Source organism: Perognathus longimembris, chromosome 1 (assembly GCF_023159225.1).
Source record: "Perognathus longimembris pacificus isolate PPM17 chromosome 1, ASM2315922v1, whole genome shotgun sequence".
Taxonomy (NCBI): Eukaryota; Metazoa; Chordata; class Mammalia; order Rodentia; family Heteromyidae; genus Perognathus; species Perognathus longimembris.
The window spans coordinates 120,546,702-120,564,816 of NC_063161.1; the positions used below are offsets into that span (position 1 = coordinate 120,546,702).

Consider the following 18,115-nt stretch of genomic DNA (forward strand, 5'->3'; position numbering starts at 1 on the left):
GCACTGTCCCTGGCTTCTTTTTGCTCAAGGCTAGCACACAGTGCCACTTCCGGCTTTTTCTATATATGTGGTGCTGAGGAATCGAACCCAGGGCTTCATGTATACGAGGTGAGCACTTTTCCACTAGGCCATATTCCCAGCCCCTAGAAGCCCCATTTTTTAAGTTTGATAATTTAATTTTTCTACATATTCTTCTATTTTTGCACTTTCTCTTATTACTCATTTTGATGGATTATGTGGAAGGAGCCACAAGAAGGAAGTAGGAAGCATTTTGTGAGAGAATTCAGCACACTAGAGGGGCCCACAGAAGGCAGAGAGGCTGGAGTTCAGGTACAAAGGGAGGAAGAGGCCTGGATAGAATCTCAGGGAAAATAGGTACAGCTAGGATATGCAAGGCCATAGCAAGGACAGAATTTTAAGGAAGTCATTGAAGGCTTCCCCTTCCCTCCCTCCCTCCCTCCCTCCCTCCCTCCCTCCCTCCCTCCCTCCCCTCCTCCTCCTCTCCCTCCTCCTCCTGCTCCTCCTCCCTTTCCCTCTCCCTCTCCCTCTCCCTCTCCCTCTCCCTCTCCCTCTCCCTCTCCCTCTCCCTCTCCCTCTCCCTCTCCCTCTCCCTCTCCCTCTCCCTCTCCCTCTCCCTCTCCCTCTCCCTCTCCCTCTCCCTCTCCCTCTCCTTCTCCTTCTCCCTCTCCCTTTCTCTCTCTCTCTTTCTTGTTTTGTTTGATTGTGGGGCTTGAACACAGGGCCTGGGTGCTATCCCTGAGCCTCTTTGTGCTCAAAGCTAATGCTCTACCACTTGAGACACAGGGCCATTCTGGTTTTTGAGTGGTTAATTGAAGATAAGAGACTCACCAGGTCTTCTCTGCCTTGGCTGGCTTCGAACCATGTTCCTCAGATCTCAGCCACCTGAGTAGCTAGGATTACAGGTGTGAGCCACTGGCACCCCGCTTGGCTTTTCCTTTTAACTTACTGTTTAAAATAACTTTAAAGTCCAGAACGGTTTAAAGTAATTACTTCAGATATATTAACCTTTAATTTAGTATTGGTATTTACCCTTTTGGGTGGAGATGGCCATAGCCTTTGGAATTCTCTTGAAAGATTTAGACATTCTCTTAGAAAATATACATACATATATGTGTCCAAAATTTTCATATAATTTCAGAGGGCTTACAGATTTTTTTTTTTGATGCTGATACTCAGTGTTTGTGTGCTGTTACTTAGCTCTTTATCTCAAGGCTGGTGCTCTACCACATGAGACACAGCTCTACTTCCAGGTTTTTGCTACTCAGTTGGAGATAAAAGTCTCTTGAATTTGTTTGCCTCGACTGGTGTTGAAACTCAATCCTCAGATATCAGCCTCCCAAGTAGCTAGAATTATAGGTATGATCCACTAGTGGTTGGCTAAGAAATCTTTATATAAAGACCGAGAAAATAAAGATAAGAATGTTCTAATTACCTAGCTTTTATCACTAGGATTTGGGATCACACTTGAACTATAATCTCTTTTTAATGTATAATTTTCAGCTAATAATAAGCACCATAGAATGCTTTAAATATGTTTATATATACGTTTGTATACTTTTTGCTTTGTTAGACTGTTTCCTTTTTTCTACTTTATTTTTCTGGTGGTAATTGTATGTGACTTAATGAAAGGAAGGTTTTGGATTTCAAAGTACTAGATGTTAGCTTGTACGTAAAGTAGCTCTAGAATGCTGTCTTTGGCAGATACCTTCGCATTAAAATTCTGGCTCTCAAAATAGGGATCCCAGGAAAGGGTCAATGCAAGGGCAGACACAGTGTAATATGAAGAAAATTTTCAAAGAAATCTTATATATTCCATTTTGCAGGCCTAGAGAAAAAGTATAATCAGGCAAAAATATAAAAATTAATCTCTAATGAATCTTTTTCATAGGATCTTTATGATAAACATAAAAATATGTTTTAAAATTATCTTATATGTAACAATTCATGTTTTCCTTTCTATAGTAGGATTTGTGGTGGAATCTTTATAATTTTTATTATACATCATTTAACTTTTTTTGCAGAGATTTGAACAACATCAGCTTCTAGTCAGTACTTTCAAATCAAAATTCAGAGCAAGTAAAGAAATGCTTTTAAAATGCATATTTGATGTTGTAAGTGCTTCGCAATGCTCTGAAAATGCCCGGGTCACAGCTGCATGCATGAAAATGCATGGTGACTGCAGGCATTGTTTCTCATACACAGAAGGCAATCTGTGCCAGTCGCTGAATTTATGATGTAAATCAAATCATAGCTATCTGATATTCAGAGATGTCACAAGAAGGTTGAGGTGATCAAAAGGTTACAAATAACTTTTGCTTTCTGATTTACCTATTGCAAGACTTAATTTTTTTTATTTCCTCCTTTTTTATTAAGATGGATGTATTTATTCTTGGAAAGATGAATCTAGTTGCAAACCTTATTTTCTCATTGCCTCTTGCTAGTGTGCTGGAACCATGCATATATCACTTCTTCCCATCACCCCTGTATTCTGTAAGATGCATGTATTTATTCTTTTGTCAACAGTATTGGTAAAGGGTGGGGAGCACTGACACATTGCCTCTGCTCCGCTCTCTGTGCTTTGTGTTTTCTCTGAACAGTGTTGAGTTTTGGTCAAGAATTTTTTTTTTTACATGATCCAGCTTATTCTTAAATTGCAATTTAAGTGTGTTTAAAAAGAGGATTTGGGGAAAGTGTATGGTGCTTGTAAGAGACAATTACATTCATAGTAGATGTTCATTCAGCAGTGAAAGAGAAACAAAACGATTAAGACATAGAAGCTTATGCCTTAATATACAAATTTACTCTTCTAATAACCAAGCTAGTGTATATTTATGGAGTTACTACATTTGCTGGGTATTATATTGTATTCTTTACTTAAAGTAGTAGTTAAAATATTTGCAACTCAAAGAAATGGGAAAATGTCAAAGAATATCATCTATGATGCTAAGTTAAAATAAAAAAAAAAAGGAGAGACTACAGGTGCTAACAGCCAAAGGAAGATGACCTGGTTGTTTGCATTGTTTTGATTTTCATCTTTAGAAACACTGTTACTCACATAAGACGAAGGCAGACTATCCCAGGATTTAGGAAATTCTGATTTTAAAAACATTCCCGTCTAGACACAATGGTTTACTTCTCTCTGAAATAAAATTGGAAGAATGATACCATTCTTACTTTATATTTCCATTTTTCTTTATAAAATAATAAGAAGCATCTTTTTTAATGAGCCCTTAGGGTTTAGTAACAAAAACCATTTAAGGTAGGCATAGAATTATTAGTAGTTAAGAGCCATTTTTATAGCTATTGTTAGAGTTTGCCTTCACCTCTGCTCTTGTGCATACTAAGGTTCAGACTTTAGAGGCTGTATGACTTAATATAACTTCAGCTCTGGTATTTAATCTGACCTCATTTTATAGATAAAGAAACTGGCTAAGAAAGATTTATTCTCTTGCCTGGGATCCCATGCTTTGTTGGAGATTGAGAATATAAATTTAGAGTTCTTTCTACTTCATAACTTGCTTTTCCATAATTATTTTATCTCATCTCTATTTTCAGTTTTATCTAATATAATGGCATAGCTACATATCAACAAATTATTCTAATGATGTTCTCCTATAAAGCTAATAATTATGATGTGCCACACGTACGTATGTTTTTTTTAACTTTATTTTTTGCAAGTCTTGGGCCTTGAACTCAGAGCCCGAGCACTGTCTCTGGCTTTTTTTTGTGCACTTGAGACACAGTGCCACTTCTGGTCATTTTCTATATATGTGGTGCTGAGGAATCGAACCCAGGGCTTCATGTATACGGTAGGCACTCTTGCCACTAGACCATATTCACAGCCCTGTATGGTTTTTTTTCCTTCAGAAGTACAGCTTAATGTTAGTTTTACAAGTGATCAGGTTAATTGTATGGTCATGCCACCCATCATTTTGAATAAAGGATAGTCAACTGTTCATAACGTGAATAGTAGATTTGGGAATAAGTAAATTCAGAACATAACCCTCTTCTCCCTCCCTTTCCTTTCTCCTCCCCACTCTTCTCCCTTTATATCTGATTCCTTCCCTCCCTTTCCCTCTCCTCCTCTCTTTTTTATTTTTCCCATCTCTTTTTCCCTCTCTCCTTCTGTCTTACCAATAAAACTTCAAAGTTAAACTTGTGTAAATTGTGTGTTTTTTATTTACCTTGACCTCTCTCATTTGGCCATATTAGAAATGAGCATGCCCAAAATGCAGTAAGTGAAAAGAGAAGCAAAATAAAAATCCTAAATACTTTACAAATTTAATAAGTAATTCTTGACTACATCATGAATGAACTATACTTAGCCTTATGGTATTTTAAATGTGCCAGTTATAATATTTTTAAATAGGAATGTATTTTCTGTCATACCCAGATTAGCTTTTATATTATTTAATGCCATTTATTAGAATAAGATTATGCCCCCTCCCACATTTCTTTTCTGTTTTGTGCTTTCTAGTTTGTAATGTGTTCTTAGATATACCTACTGTTAACTTATTTATTTATTCATGATGGGGCTTGAACTCAGTCTGGGCACTATCTCTGAGCTCTTTTGCTCAAAGCTAGCACTCTACCACTTTGAGCCACATTGTTACTTTCAGTTTTCTGGTGGTTAATTGGAGATGAGTCTCTCAGACTTTCCTGCCTAGGGTGAATTTGAATGTGATCCTCAGATCTCAACCTCCCTCAATAGCTAGGATTAAAGGCATGGGCCAACAGCTTCCAGCTACTGTTAGCTTTTGATAAACATATTACCGTAAAAGACTTTAGAATTTGATCATGATTGACTATTTCAATCTGGTTTGGTCACAGTTGTTTTGCATAACTCAAGACAGATTATCATGTTGTTTTTTTCATTTTCTTTTTTTTTTTTTCAAATTTTTATTATCAAACTGATGTACAGAGAGGTTACAGTTTCATATGTTAGGCATTGGATACATTTCTTGTACTGTTTGTTACCTTGTCCCTCATACCCCCCCTTCCCCCTTACCTTTTCCCCCCCTGAGGTGTTCAGTTCACTTCCCAAATATCCAGAAGGAAAGGCCTATACAGATAAAAAAAGCATTTAGAACCCCAAACCGACCAGACCAAAATAGGACATCCCACCGACACATTGTGATCAAAACAGGATCAATAGAGTACAAGGAAAGAATCCTTAAAGCTGTTAGGGAGAAGAAAACAATCACATATAAAGGAAAAGCAATCAGAATTACCCCCAGACTTCTCAGCAGAGACCATGAAAGCAAGGAGAGCCTGGAATGAAGTATACGAAACCCTAAATAAAAATAACTACCAACCAAGACTTCTGTACCCAGATTATCATGTTTTAAAAGGGTTCCATAGTAGCCTTTTTTTCTTCCCTTTAGTGTAGTAAGGGGTCAGAAGGATAAGAGGATGACTTATAAGAATACTGAAAAGTAGTTCAGTACTTTAGTATCATAAACATCATGGATTTTCTTCTTAAGTAGTCATAGATGCCACCATTAGCTGGAAGATTAATGCTTATCCTACCCACTGCTCCCTTTATGCCAAGATAGTCCATCAGAAGAATGCCTATAGCAACACTAATGACAGTTTCCTATTCTTATCTTTTTATTTGAACATTTTAACTGGACATGACCTACTGAACATTCAGCTTAACAATTTTATCTGATGTGATATACTTGCGTGGACTTTAGGATTTATAATATTTGCTTCTTTGTGTCTGTGGCAACTAGAGTGAGAGTAGATTCTAGACAGCCAAAGGGTTTGGGATTTGGAAACATGGATTTTTGTGATTTGGCATAAAAAGTTGCTTGGAGCCATCCTTTAGCAATGGTGACAATTTGGCAGTTAGAAATAGCCTGTGCTTTAACAAGCAGGAGGCTGCCAGCCTGTGAAGTGAGTACATGATAGAGTAGGTGAGCTTGAGGAGAAAATAAATAGAGGGTGTTATAATATCCAGAAATTGTGTAGTAGTGTCACAGAGGTATACAACACCAGTGTTGTATTTCAATGTGATAGACCCACTATGATTTTCTGTTTTTAACAAAGAAAAAAATTTTCAGAAGATTTTCTACTTTAATATCCCTTCCCTCTCTAGTGATTTTTACTTATAACAGTTTTCATCATGGTTATACATTCAAATCACCTGTAGAGTTTCCTAGAAAAATTGCTAGTCCATGAACACCATTCCCAGAAACTGCAAGATAACAGACCTAGGTATTGATAAGAGCACCACAGACAATCTGGCATGTAATCAAGGTTGAGTAACACTGTATTAGAGGAACACATTTTAATTTTCTGTAGGGTTATTGTTAAGTTTGAGTTGAGCCTTGAGAATTTGCATGTACAGTTACATAGGTGATGCTGATATGTTGATTGAACTGTTATGCTTAGAAATTTATCAAGAAGGCAGTATTTAAAAAATCATTTGAAGGGACTGGGAAGATAGCTACATGGTAGAGTGCTTGCCTTACATACAGAAAGCCCTAGGTTTGATTCTTCAGCACCACATATAGAAAAAGCTAGAAATGGCATAGTGGCTTAAGTGGTAGAATGTTAACCTTGTGTAAAACGAAGCCAGGGACGTTGCTTAGGCCCTGAGTTCAAGCCCCAGGACTGGCCAAAAAAACCCCACAAAACATTTGAAGACTCGGGAATATAGGTCCATGGCACAGATGTTAGGTAGCATGTAAAAGACCTTGGTTTGATCCCCCTAGCACCTCAAAAATAAATTATTCAATTAAAAATCATTTGACATAACTGATGGTTATATGTCAAGTGTGTGTGTGTGTGTGTGTGTGTGTGTGTGTGTGTTTAAAAATTAAATTTATCTGGGTGCTCGTGGCTTATATTTGTAGTCTTAGCTACCCAGGAGGCTGAGATCCAGAAGTTGTTGGTTTAAGGCCAGCCTGCGAAGAAAAGTCTCCTATACTCCATCTCCAAATAAACCAGCAAAAAGCAAGGCTGGAGGCATAGCTCAAGTGTTAAGAGTACCAGTCAACAAGCAAGCCTAGCAAGTATGAGGCCATGAATTCAAACTCGAGTACCACCAAGGGAAAGAATTTTCTTTTATACAATGAACACTTAAAATCTTACTCTTTTCTTTGGGAGAAAGATTAATATCAACAATAGCTAAAAAGTTTATTGGCATTTAATAGTTTGAAAATCTTGTACAGTTACAGATTTTTTTCTTTTCTTTTTTTTTGTGCCAGTACTGGGGCTTGAAATCAGGGTCTGTGTACTGTTCTTTAGCTTTTCCGGAGTTGGTGCTATACACTTGAGCCACAGTTCTACTTCTGTGGTTTTGGTGGATTAGTTGGAGATAAGAGTTTAATGGACTCCTGCCAAGGCTAGCTTTGAGTCATGATGATCCGTAGATCTCAGACACCCGAGTTTCTAGGATTACAGATGAAAGCCACTGGTGCCTTGCCATGAACAGCCTTTTGAATTGCTTAAAATGATAGATGATTGTCTTATTTTTCTTTTTCTAGCTAAATGTTTTCAGAATTTATATCTTATGCTTAAGACACTTAAAAATCTGTATTTTAATGAATGTTAATTCAAATAAGATTAATTCCTATTCAACTGTAATTGCAAGCATTTCAGCTTGGATAATTTTCTTTTTGAGACTGAAGGCATATTTTGTTTTCCTTCATCTTTCCTTTGCTGGGCCTTCACAGAACCACTCACTGAGAGGAAGGCAGAAAGTGGGAAATAGAGACTGCAATTTAGTACTTACAAGTTGGGCATTAGGTAGGAAAGAAAAGGAACCTTCCTGGTATAGAAATAGAATAGTAAGAAGAGTGTGAGACTGTATCAACACAGGACTCAGGGGTGGATTTGAGAGAGCAACTAAATTCAGCAGCTTGGCCAGAATTAGAACTGTTCATTTGTAGACTCTGGTCTCAAATTTGGATCTTTGAGACTCTGGGTCATGGTTGTTCTCCTCGTCCTTTCCCTTTCCCTCTTCCCTTTCCTTTTTTTCTTTCCTCCTCTTTCCTCCCCCAAATAGATAAAATGAAACAGTCAGTTCTAATGAACCATCTTTGCACTTAGTGCAAGAAATGATAGTTTTGTGACATTATGAGTCCTAGAAAAAGTCTCTAGATGATGTTGGCATGTTGTTGCTATACTTAGATATTGAGAATGTGTAGTCCTGAAATGACAGCTTCCAATGTAACTTTCTGTATTTTTCAGAAATCATCCTCAGCCTTTGATCACTGTCCTGGAACACAGACCTGATTGCTGGCCAGTACTTTTGCAGCAGCTGACAGCCTTTTTCCGGCAGTGCTCTGAAAGGTAATATAAAATATAACAAATTAAACAGGTATATGTTAATTTTAGAACTATATTTTTTTAATTTTCAAAAGGCTTATATGATTATAATATTTTCTTATGAAGAAAAGAGAATCCAAGAGCTAGTTGTTGTTTTTCTACTTTCGTATTATGAGTAAGAGAAAAATAATCTAGCTCATTGGTTGTTGAAATATAGAGTATAAGAAAAGCTGTTATCAAAGTATTGGTTAGTGGTTAGGAAAGTTGATTAGGAATAGTCAGTAAATGGTTATATCATATGTATAGGAAATAGGTTCTTTCCCCCTGAAAAATCACTAATGATTTAATCTAATTAGTAGAAACTTGCCAACTGGAATTAAGTAATCTTGCCACATGTGATCAGATAGTCACCATATATAAATTAGCTTGGTGTCACCAAGGCCTTCTGATGGGCCTCAGAGCTACTCTCCATTTTCTGTCTGCTACATGGCACTGCTTCAACTCATCATCTCTTGTGGCTGTTGCCACTCATTCCTAGTTGTGATCTCTGCTTACACTCTCATCCAGCTCACATCCATTCCTTAAGTGTTCATTAGAGTAATTTATCAGAAGAGAAAATCTTTTGTAGCACCATTTTTGCTTAGCTCTAGCTGTGGTTTTCAACTGTATTTGCAATATATGGACTTTGCTGGAGAGTGCCTGCACCCCTTCAGCTCTGTTTGTATAAGCCTTACCTACCAATGCATTACAGAAGCTTTCTATGGAAAACAACAAATAATTGGTTTCTGGAGATGTTTGAAACTTCCTTGACTGTAGGATAAAATCTAATGTCAGTTTCCATTATGGTAGGTTCTGACATTTGTCACTGCTTTTGTCTTCTCAGTGTTCATCTCATTAACTTATTCTTTAGCAGTGAACTGATTTGCTTTTGGTTCTCCACAGGGAGGAGTGCTGCTCCTTTTCTTGCTTTGGCTTGTTAGTGTCTACCTATCTCTCTTAGGTCTTATCTACTCCCATCCTAAGTTCTCTTATTTTAAATCTTTCTCTTTACATCCCATGCCTAGTAATTCTTATTTACTACAAGCTCAATTGAGTGTCGCTCTCTGTGTACTTTCATAGTAAGTTGCAGTTGTGATTTCTAGCATCACTACACTTAGGACATGATCCTGTAGTTATTCTCTGTTAACTGTGGAACCTGCTAGAGGGCAAGGGCTGTGTTTCATTAGTCTTTGTTCTAGTAATGCTCAGGACATTTTCTTTGTTCTCCTTCCCTTTTCTTCCTTCTTCCTTCTCCTTTTCCTTCCCCCTTCCTTCTTCCCCTTTCCTTTCCATTTCCTTTTCCTTTTCTGTTTGATTTTGAGATAGGATTTTACCTGGCCTGGGACTATGTAGCCCAAACTGATCTTACACTTGTTATCCTCTGCCTCAGCTCTCCAAATGAGAAGAATACAGGTGTGGACCATCATCCTTGGATTCCTCACATGTTTATAGGTGTTTGAGTTTCTGTAAATTAGGCTCATGAATTGCATAGGGGTTTGAGGAATGTCTTAGAAATCTCTCTCTCACACACACACACACAAAACACATGCACACCCTACAAACTGTCTCCAGAGCCTTGTACATTCCTTCTTAAAATTTATTGTATTTTGTGGCAGGGTCTTGATAAGTTGGTACATTATAAAAACTTTGCCCTTATGCCAAATTTATCACTAAGGTTGATTTTAGGATAAGTTTTAAGAATGCATCTCTTTTCAAATGCTTTAGTGAGTTGACAAGTACTACATCCACTGTTTCATTATATTTATTTCAAGGGAATATTGGGATGGGATGGGAGAGTAGTTATTTTAATGAAATGTGACTAGATTGTCATGTGGAGAGAAGACCATTAGTTGATTATGTTCTATTTTTCTAACATATCTCTTTTGCCTCCTCTTTAAAATACGTTAAATTCTCAGGTGTCACAGTATCTAGAGTCATTTGGAAATTCTAAATTATATTTATTGGCAAAGACTAATTCCAGTTGTCCAATTTTTATTTTTGCACTATGGTATATTCTTAGGATGAAATGGATAATTCTGGCTGTATTTTTTTCTTCAGCAGACAATTTTTTTCCTGAGATTTAATTTTGAAAGTAATTCACTTAGTTTAAGTTGTTGTTTAGAAGGAAATGTGGGGATGATGGTAATGGAGAATATGAGTAGTGATTCACAACTGTGGAAGAAGGCAAAAACATTATAGTGGTAACCTGAATTCTCATTCTTTTTGTACTAGGAATTGGTATTCAAACTCACTACTTATGTTTGTATTTAAGTATTTGTATGGCTTGAAATGTCACTATTTCTTTATGCTAGCTTTTTTTGGGTTTTCTGTTTTTGTTTTTATTTTGTTTTAGTGTCAGTCCTGAGGCTTGAACTCAGGGCCTGGTTGCCATCCCTGAGCTTTTTTTCCCCTTAAGGCTGTTGTTTACCACTTGATCCGCAGCTCCACTGTTGACTTTTTACTGGTTAATTGGAGATAAGAGTCTTACAGACTTTCCTGCCTAGGCTAGCTTCGAGCCATGGTTCTTAAATCTCAGCCTCCAGAGTAGCTAGGATTAAAGGCATGAGCCACTAGCACACTACAGCAGCATTAGGTTTATAAATTGAGTTTTACAGTCATTTATTGAAGGCCTGTATTGTTAAGCTTTCACGTTTACCTTCATGGAACTTAGAGTTTTGGACAATGATATGATAGACTTGAGAGGCCCGGATAATTAAAGTTATCTACTCTAACTACATAATTTCCCACCTGAGGGAGCCAGGAAGAGCAATACATGACTTACTCCAGGTTATTTGGTGTGTCACTAATAGAATTGATGCTCAAGTCAGTACTTTCAGCCCTTGTTTGGCTTTTTTTCACCCACAGTGGGCTCTCTACTACTTAAGCCACAGCTCTAGTTCATCTTTTTTTTCTGGTTAATTGGAGATAGAGTCTCACAGAATTTTCTGCCCAGGCTGGCTTTAAACCTTGATCTTCCAGGTTTCAGCCTTCTGTGTAGGTAAGATTACAGGTATAGTGTTCTGCTAAGCCTCAAGTTTTTGACTGTTATTTTAGGTCATTTTTAGTATGTCTCTGTTAGTGGGTAACATCAGTAAAAAACTTGTCTATAGATACTGGTACAATTGTTCACATTTAAAATTTTCTTAATCACTTTGGGATTTCAGGTTGTCTTATTATTTTTCTTTTTCTATGTAAGCCATGACAATTTCATACCCCACTGGAGTGATAGCTACTAATCAGATACCAAACAGGAAATGTACAATACAGAATTAGGATAGGTTAAGCCAAGGAGATTTTAAAATAGCATATTATCCTTAAGAAATACAATATTATGCTCCTGATGTCAAACTGTAATGACATTTGGAAATGTATGTGAACCTTGTGTTTCACCTTGAACATTTCAGAGTAGAAGAAAATCAGTAAGCTACAAGGATAGACTACAAGGATTTCAGAGTAGAAGAAAATCAGTAAGATATCTGTGGATACTACTGACACCTGGATAGTATTTATTTGGGAAATACAGTCTTAGAAAGAGATGGGATCATCTGATTCCTTTATCTGTGAAAAATTTTCTGAAGTTTCCTATTTCAGTCATAATTATGAACCCCATGCTTCTCTTTTGATCTTTATAGTTTGTGTATTTGTGCTTACAATTTCAAAAGTTTGCTCTAGCTGTGAGCTCCAAAGAGCAGGAAATCTGTTTTTGTTTTGTGGCTTTTTTCCAGCTTAGGAATGAATGACTGATGTACTGTAGGTGGTCTATAAATTTTACAAAGTGAATAAATGAGTATATGAATAAAATTAAATCTTCCTAGTCTGGTAACTTTGGAATTTTAATGGTGTTTGAAACTACTTTGCTATGGAATATATACTAATAAAATTATGTGGACTTCTACCTCCTCTTCTTTGTTTTCCTTCTCTATTTTTTCCTTCTTTTTTTTCTTCTCTCCTCCCTCCCTCCCTCCCTCCCTCCCTCCCCCCCCCTTTTTTTTGGTGAGACTGCATTTTGCTTTTTTTTTTCTAAGCTGGCTTCAAATTCAAGACCTTCCTGTTGTTACCATCCAAGTACTGTAATTACAGGAGTGTGATACCATGGCTGGCTTATGTATACTTCTTAAGAATAGATAATGCTTGGCTCAATGTTGGATTGTATCATATTTAATAAATAAAAGCATTAAAATTAATATATTCATGTTTAATTGGTACATTCTAATTTTAAAACTGTATCTCACTGTAATGGAATCAATGGTGAATCTCTTGAGGTCTCCTGTATATAATTATTGTTGACATACCAGTAAGAAGGAATCCAAGGTTCATCACTTCATTTGGCTGATAGTCTGGTAAGGGATATAGATACTAAACATGTAATCGCAATAAAGACATTGCACTGAGGAAGCACCTAATGGACACCTGACCAAAGACCATCTGTCAGGAAAAAAACTTCAGAAAATTATCAAGTGGAAAACTTGAAAAATGATAGAAACTAGATACAGTTGGGGAAAAGAAATAGGAAGGGAAGAAAGGGAGACTATCTCTGTGATAGTGAGGAGCAGCAGTGAAAAGGCTTAATTGAAGACCTAGAATGGGTTTAATGAGTTCAGTGGAGAGAGAAGTACAAGACACTGAGCTGGAATTACAAATGTATATAAAATGATAGGTTTGTGAATTCAGCTAGCTAGTTTGTTTCAAGGACAACCTGTTTAAGCTGGCTAATGATAGGGTCAAATTTGTACTTTTTGAAGTTCATTCTGACATGTTAGTAATGATTTTAGACTAGGAGTTACTGTGACATAATGAAATCTGGATCATTATGAAAGATATGGAAATACATATAGCTATATAGAGTCTTCCTCCTGTCATTTCTATATATATGTAATGAGCATAATACTTTTTGTTTCATAGGGTTTTGGTAATGATCAAATGAGTTTCAAGACAAAAGTGCAATAATTTACCCACTGTGAAGGATAACATTTTAGCAAATACACTGCCCCAACCCCCCTTTTCCGTGGAGGAATAACATTTCAAGACCTTCAGTGAATGTGTGAGTCACAGACAGTACCCAAGTCTGTATGTACTATACTTTTGCCTATAAACATGTATTAGTTTTTCATTACTACACAGATTACCTAAAGTTGGGTAACTTTATAAAAGAAGAGTCATTAGCTTTGTTCTTTTTATACTTGGTAAAAATGTAAGGGACACTAGCTTCTGCTTGGCTCTTGTGAGGTCTTAACAGTGGATGGTATTATGGTAGGTGTTACATAGATTACCAGAGAAAAAATTAAGGGTCAGGCTCAGGCTTTTGTAATGATGTTTTCCTGAGAGAAATAGCTTCCATGAGAACCATCTTAATAATCTCTTCTGAGATAACCCAAGGACTTATGACTAGGCTCGACCTCTTAAGGGTTCTACCATTTCTATACCGCTGAACTCTATAAACAACCCAGTCTCTAATATATGAACAGTTGGAGGATAAAGCATATCCAAACTGTAGCAACAATGATACTTATACTCAGATATACTATATTAATTAGGCATATAAGTAAAAGATTAGCAACAATTGAGATGGGAATGGTGGCACATGCCTTTAGACTGAGGAGGCTGAAGCAGGAGATCATTCAAGTCCAGGAATTCAGGGCCAGCCTGGGTAATATAATGAAACTTTGTTATGCTAATGAAGAAAGAGAAAAAAAGGACTTTAATAATTTAACATAGAGCTTAATAAACTTAGCATGCATTTTTTTCATTAGTAAATTAAGGACTATAACATAGTCACTTAAGAGAAGCTGTTTACAGTTTCTCCTTGGCATTTCTGAATGCCAGAATCACTACTCTGGTGCTTTACTATCATTATCAAGTAAACCAAAAGTACTGAAACAGAAGCATTTCAATATGACAATGGATCTGCTAACTGAGGTGCCTATTAAGGGACTAATGAATGAATTTGGTGTACAGCATAGATGTACTTGACAAAGGGATGATTCATGTCCTGGGAGGAAAAGAGTGGGACACTGTGAAATTTCATCATACTTCTCAGCATGGAGTGCAATTTAAGACTTACGAGTACTTTATTTCTGGAACTTTCCATTTAATATTTCCTGGTTATGGTTGTCTGAGGTTAAGTAAAATTGTAAAAAGAAAAATCATATGGCTGGGAATATGGCCCAGTGGTAAAGTGCTTGCCTCACATACATGTTGCCCTGGGTTCAATTCCTCAGCACCACATATATAGAAAAAGCCAAAAGTGACACTGTGGCTCAAGAGGTAGAGTGCCTGCCTTGAGCAAAATGAAGCCAGGGACAGTGCTTAGGCCCTGAGTTCAAGCCCCAGGACTGGCAAAAGAAAAGAAAAGAAAAGAAAAATCATAGTCAGGAAGAGGAGATACTGTAAATTTAACTGTCAAACTCATTTTAAGATAACAGTATAATAATATTAATAGTATAAATTTTACCTGTAGAGTTTTTAAGAATAATGCATGCTTATGTAATGTTGTGGCTGAGCAGCCTGACATGTAATTCTAAAAACATTCTCACAGTGATTCTGATGTTTACAAAAGATAGTCTTTGAGTTGTAGATGTTCTTTTAATATGTAAAAGGAGACTCTTACTCCTAGTTTATGGTCTCTTATGATTGAATTATTTTCCTCAATGTACAAAGACCTGTTTGGCATAGCCCTAGTTAAATCATAGTGAAATAGCAGAATCAAAAGAAGTTACACTTGACAGTATGGGAGTTTATAATGTGAATTAAATTGCAACGTGATACTTCCCCACCTAGCTGCCTGTTAGTAATTTAACTCAGTGACTGATGGATGCATTATGTAACATGCAGGTCAGAAGCTTCATGTATCCAAATAATGGCACCGTTTCTTTGGTATCTGTACTGTGAACCATTCCAACTACAAGAACATGCAAATCTTCGACCTGCCCTGCTTAAAGAGTTACTTCAGCCCAGGGTTCCTTGTGACAAAGCACAGCCATCAGTATTGGAACAACAGATACTTCAGCTGTGTTGCGACATGATTCCTTGTTTACAGGTAAGGTCTTTTCTTCCCTCCCTACTTCCCTAATGTAGTATCAGCACCAACAAAAGTTGATTATTGTTTTTAACACATAAAATATTTCTAAGTCTTACTTACATCATTTGCCAAATTCAGAGACCATTCTAGTTTTAGAAATGCTTGCAATCTTTTGGAGAAGATTAAGTAACCAAAATCTAGGTTTGAGAGAATAGATACTGTGTTAATTAATTTCACAGAAATGTAACTCAACATAGTCAATTTTTGGATTAGTAGGAATTCAAACTTTTCTTCCTATCAAAGAAGACATCAGTGCCCTGCTTAGTCTTTCCTTGTTCTCTGTACCTCTTCATGCAAATAATAATAATAAAAAGGTGTGTTTTGGGAAGATATGCTCAGAGATGCAAAACATGGCCAGCTTCCACCTGTCTCCTTATGACATGCGTGCTGTCCATGAAGGATTCTGTCCTTAGGATAAGTATATATATTCTTAAATTTAAAAGTAGATGGTTGGAGGTTTGTTCCCAGAGACATGTCTTAAGCGTGTAGATTAAAAAAACAAACAAACAACTAGTGATTTCAGTGTAGTGGTTTATTTCTTAGGCTGTCTTATTCCATAGATGGCATTAGATCATTTACCTAGAATCTGAGCACCTTGCTGCTCAGCTGATGGAGGGAGTCTACGAATGTATTTCAAAGTGATCACTTTAGGTCACTGAGTTTGTGTAAGCAAGTAGTGAGTAGAGTGAATCTTTCCTTTGTGACTCGTAAATAGGCTTCCCAGTAATCAAGAAAGAGAAAAGTCAATTAAAATGAATTCTCTGGTAGGTTTTCCAAAGCTTTTGTTTTCTGTGGGCAATAAAGCAATGTATAGACAGTGTGTCTTGAGTACAGTTTTCACCCTGTATCCACATTGTTCTGTACTCTTTGACAAACGTTTGACTTGATCTTCGTGAAAGGCTTAAATATTTGTAGAAATGAAACCTGTAGACTGTTTCTGGGACTCTTTGGCTTGTTACTATAAGGGAGACATTATAGAAAGAGAAACAATGGAAACCAGTGTGACTGGTGACACAAATATGTTTAATTACTTAACAGATGAGCTTTAAATTTTTTTTTTTTTTGCCAGTCCTGGGGCTTGAACTCAGGGCCTGTGCACTGTCCCTGGCTTCTTTTTGCTCAAGGCTAGCATTCTACCACTTGAGCCACAGTGCTGCTTCTGGCTTTTGCTATATATGTGGTGCTGAGGAATCCAACCCAGGGCTTCATGTATACGAGGCGAGCACTTTACCACTAGGCCATGTTCCCAGCCCAACAGATCAGCTTTATTAGAAGAAAATCAGAGAGCTGCTTGGCTGGTTTGAAAGGACTTGGAAAAAGTTATACTAAGTGAAGTGAGCCAGACCCAAAGAAACATGGACTCTATGGTCTCCCTTATAGGGAATAATTAGCACAGGTTTAGGCAAGTCACAGCAGAGGATCACAAGAGCACAATAGCTATACCCTTATGAACACATAAGATGATGCTAAGTGAAATGAACTCCATGTTATGGAAACGACTGTTATATCACTGTTGTAATTACTTTTAACATGTGATGTGAAACCGTAGCTTCTATTATTGATGACCCTCTTGTATCCCCTTCGGGTGGTTGTACCTGCACTATCTCTGTATCTTATCTGAGTACATTGGAAACTGTGTATACTGGTATTAGAACTAGGAAACTGAAAGGGAGTACCAAAATTGAGAGACACAGGGTAAAAAAATACAAACAACTACAAAAGCAATACTTGCAAAACTGTTTGGTGTAAATCAACTGAACAACTCATGAGGGGGAAAGGGAAAGGAGGAGGGGGAGGGGGGAATGAGGGACAAGGTAACAAACAGTACAAGAAATGTATCCAATGCCTAACATATGAAACTGTAACCTTTCTGTACATCAGTTTGATAATAAAAACTTAAAAAAAAGAAAATCAGAGAGCTGAAAGAGGTCCTAGGGGCATAGTTTCTTACATATTACATGTTATTCCTTTCCTCAGTTCCCCTTTATCCCTACTGCCTCCCTTCTTGCATTTTTCTCTTCTGGTATTGGAGATAGGAGATAGAACCTGAGACCTCATACTTGCTGGGCAAAGTGCTCTGCTGCTTGAGGTAGGCCCCTGGTCCATTAAGAAAAAAAAAGAAATTGTTTTTGAGGTAGGGTTTCACTAACTTTGCATGGGCTGGCTCAGAACTGTTTATCCTTTTGGTTCTGCCTTCTGAATAGTTTGGGATTTCATGTGTAGACTGCCACACCCAGCTACAAGTATTTCTTATACTAAGAAATAACCATCCCATGACTAATTGAAGTTTTAATGACAATGATAATATTTTGCAAGAAAACAATATCTTTTTCTTAAGAAAATACTTCTATTGGTCTTCATTTAGAGCATTACCTATTGGCCTTTATTCTTCTTATAACAAAACAGAGTAAGTATTGGAAAGCTTATCTATCAGCATCCTATCATGTCTTTTTCTCTTTTGCTTCCATTCTTTCTTCCCTGCCTCCCTCTGTCTTTCTTCATCACTTTCTTTACTTTGTATGAAATGGTTTCCAGATTTTTCACTGCCCTTTGCCAGGAATTCTCTAGTTTATCGGAGCTCAGAATGTGCTACAATGGAATGTTTTTTCGGAATTGAATGTAGTGCTGTAGATATAGACATGGTCTGACAGATACTAAACACTAGGGTAGAACCACTTTTAAATTAAAACAAAAACCAGG

The 18,115-nt window shown here is 37.0% G+C and overlaps 1 protein-coding gene across 1 annotated transcript in view; it reads left to right on the top strand.

Moving 5' to 3' along the window:
• Window positions 1-18,115, top strand: part of Focad (focadhesin) — a 267,544-nt gene that overhangs the window by 58,813 nt on the left and 190,616 nt on the right. The window contains exons 6-7 of the mRNA XM_048358113.1: window positions 8,221-8,322; window positions 15,169-15,373. Of these exons, the coding sequence (XP_048214070.1) occupies window positions 8,221-8,322; window positions 15,169-15,373 (307 nt within the window). The remainder of the gene's footprint in view (window positions 1-8,220; window positions 8,323-15,168; window positions 15,374-18,115) is intronic.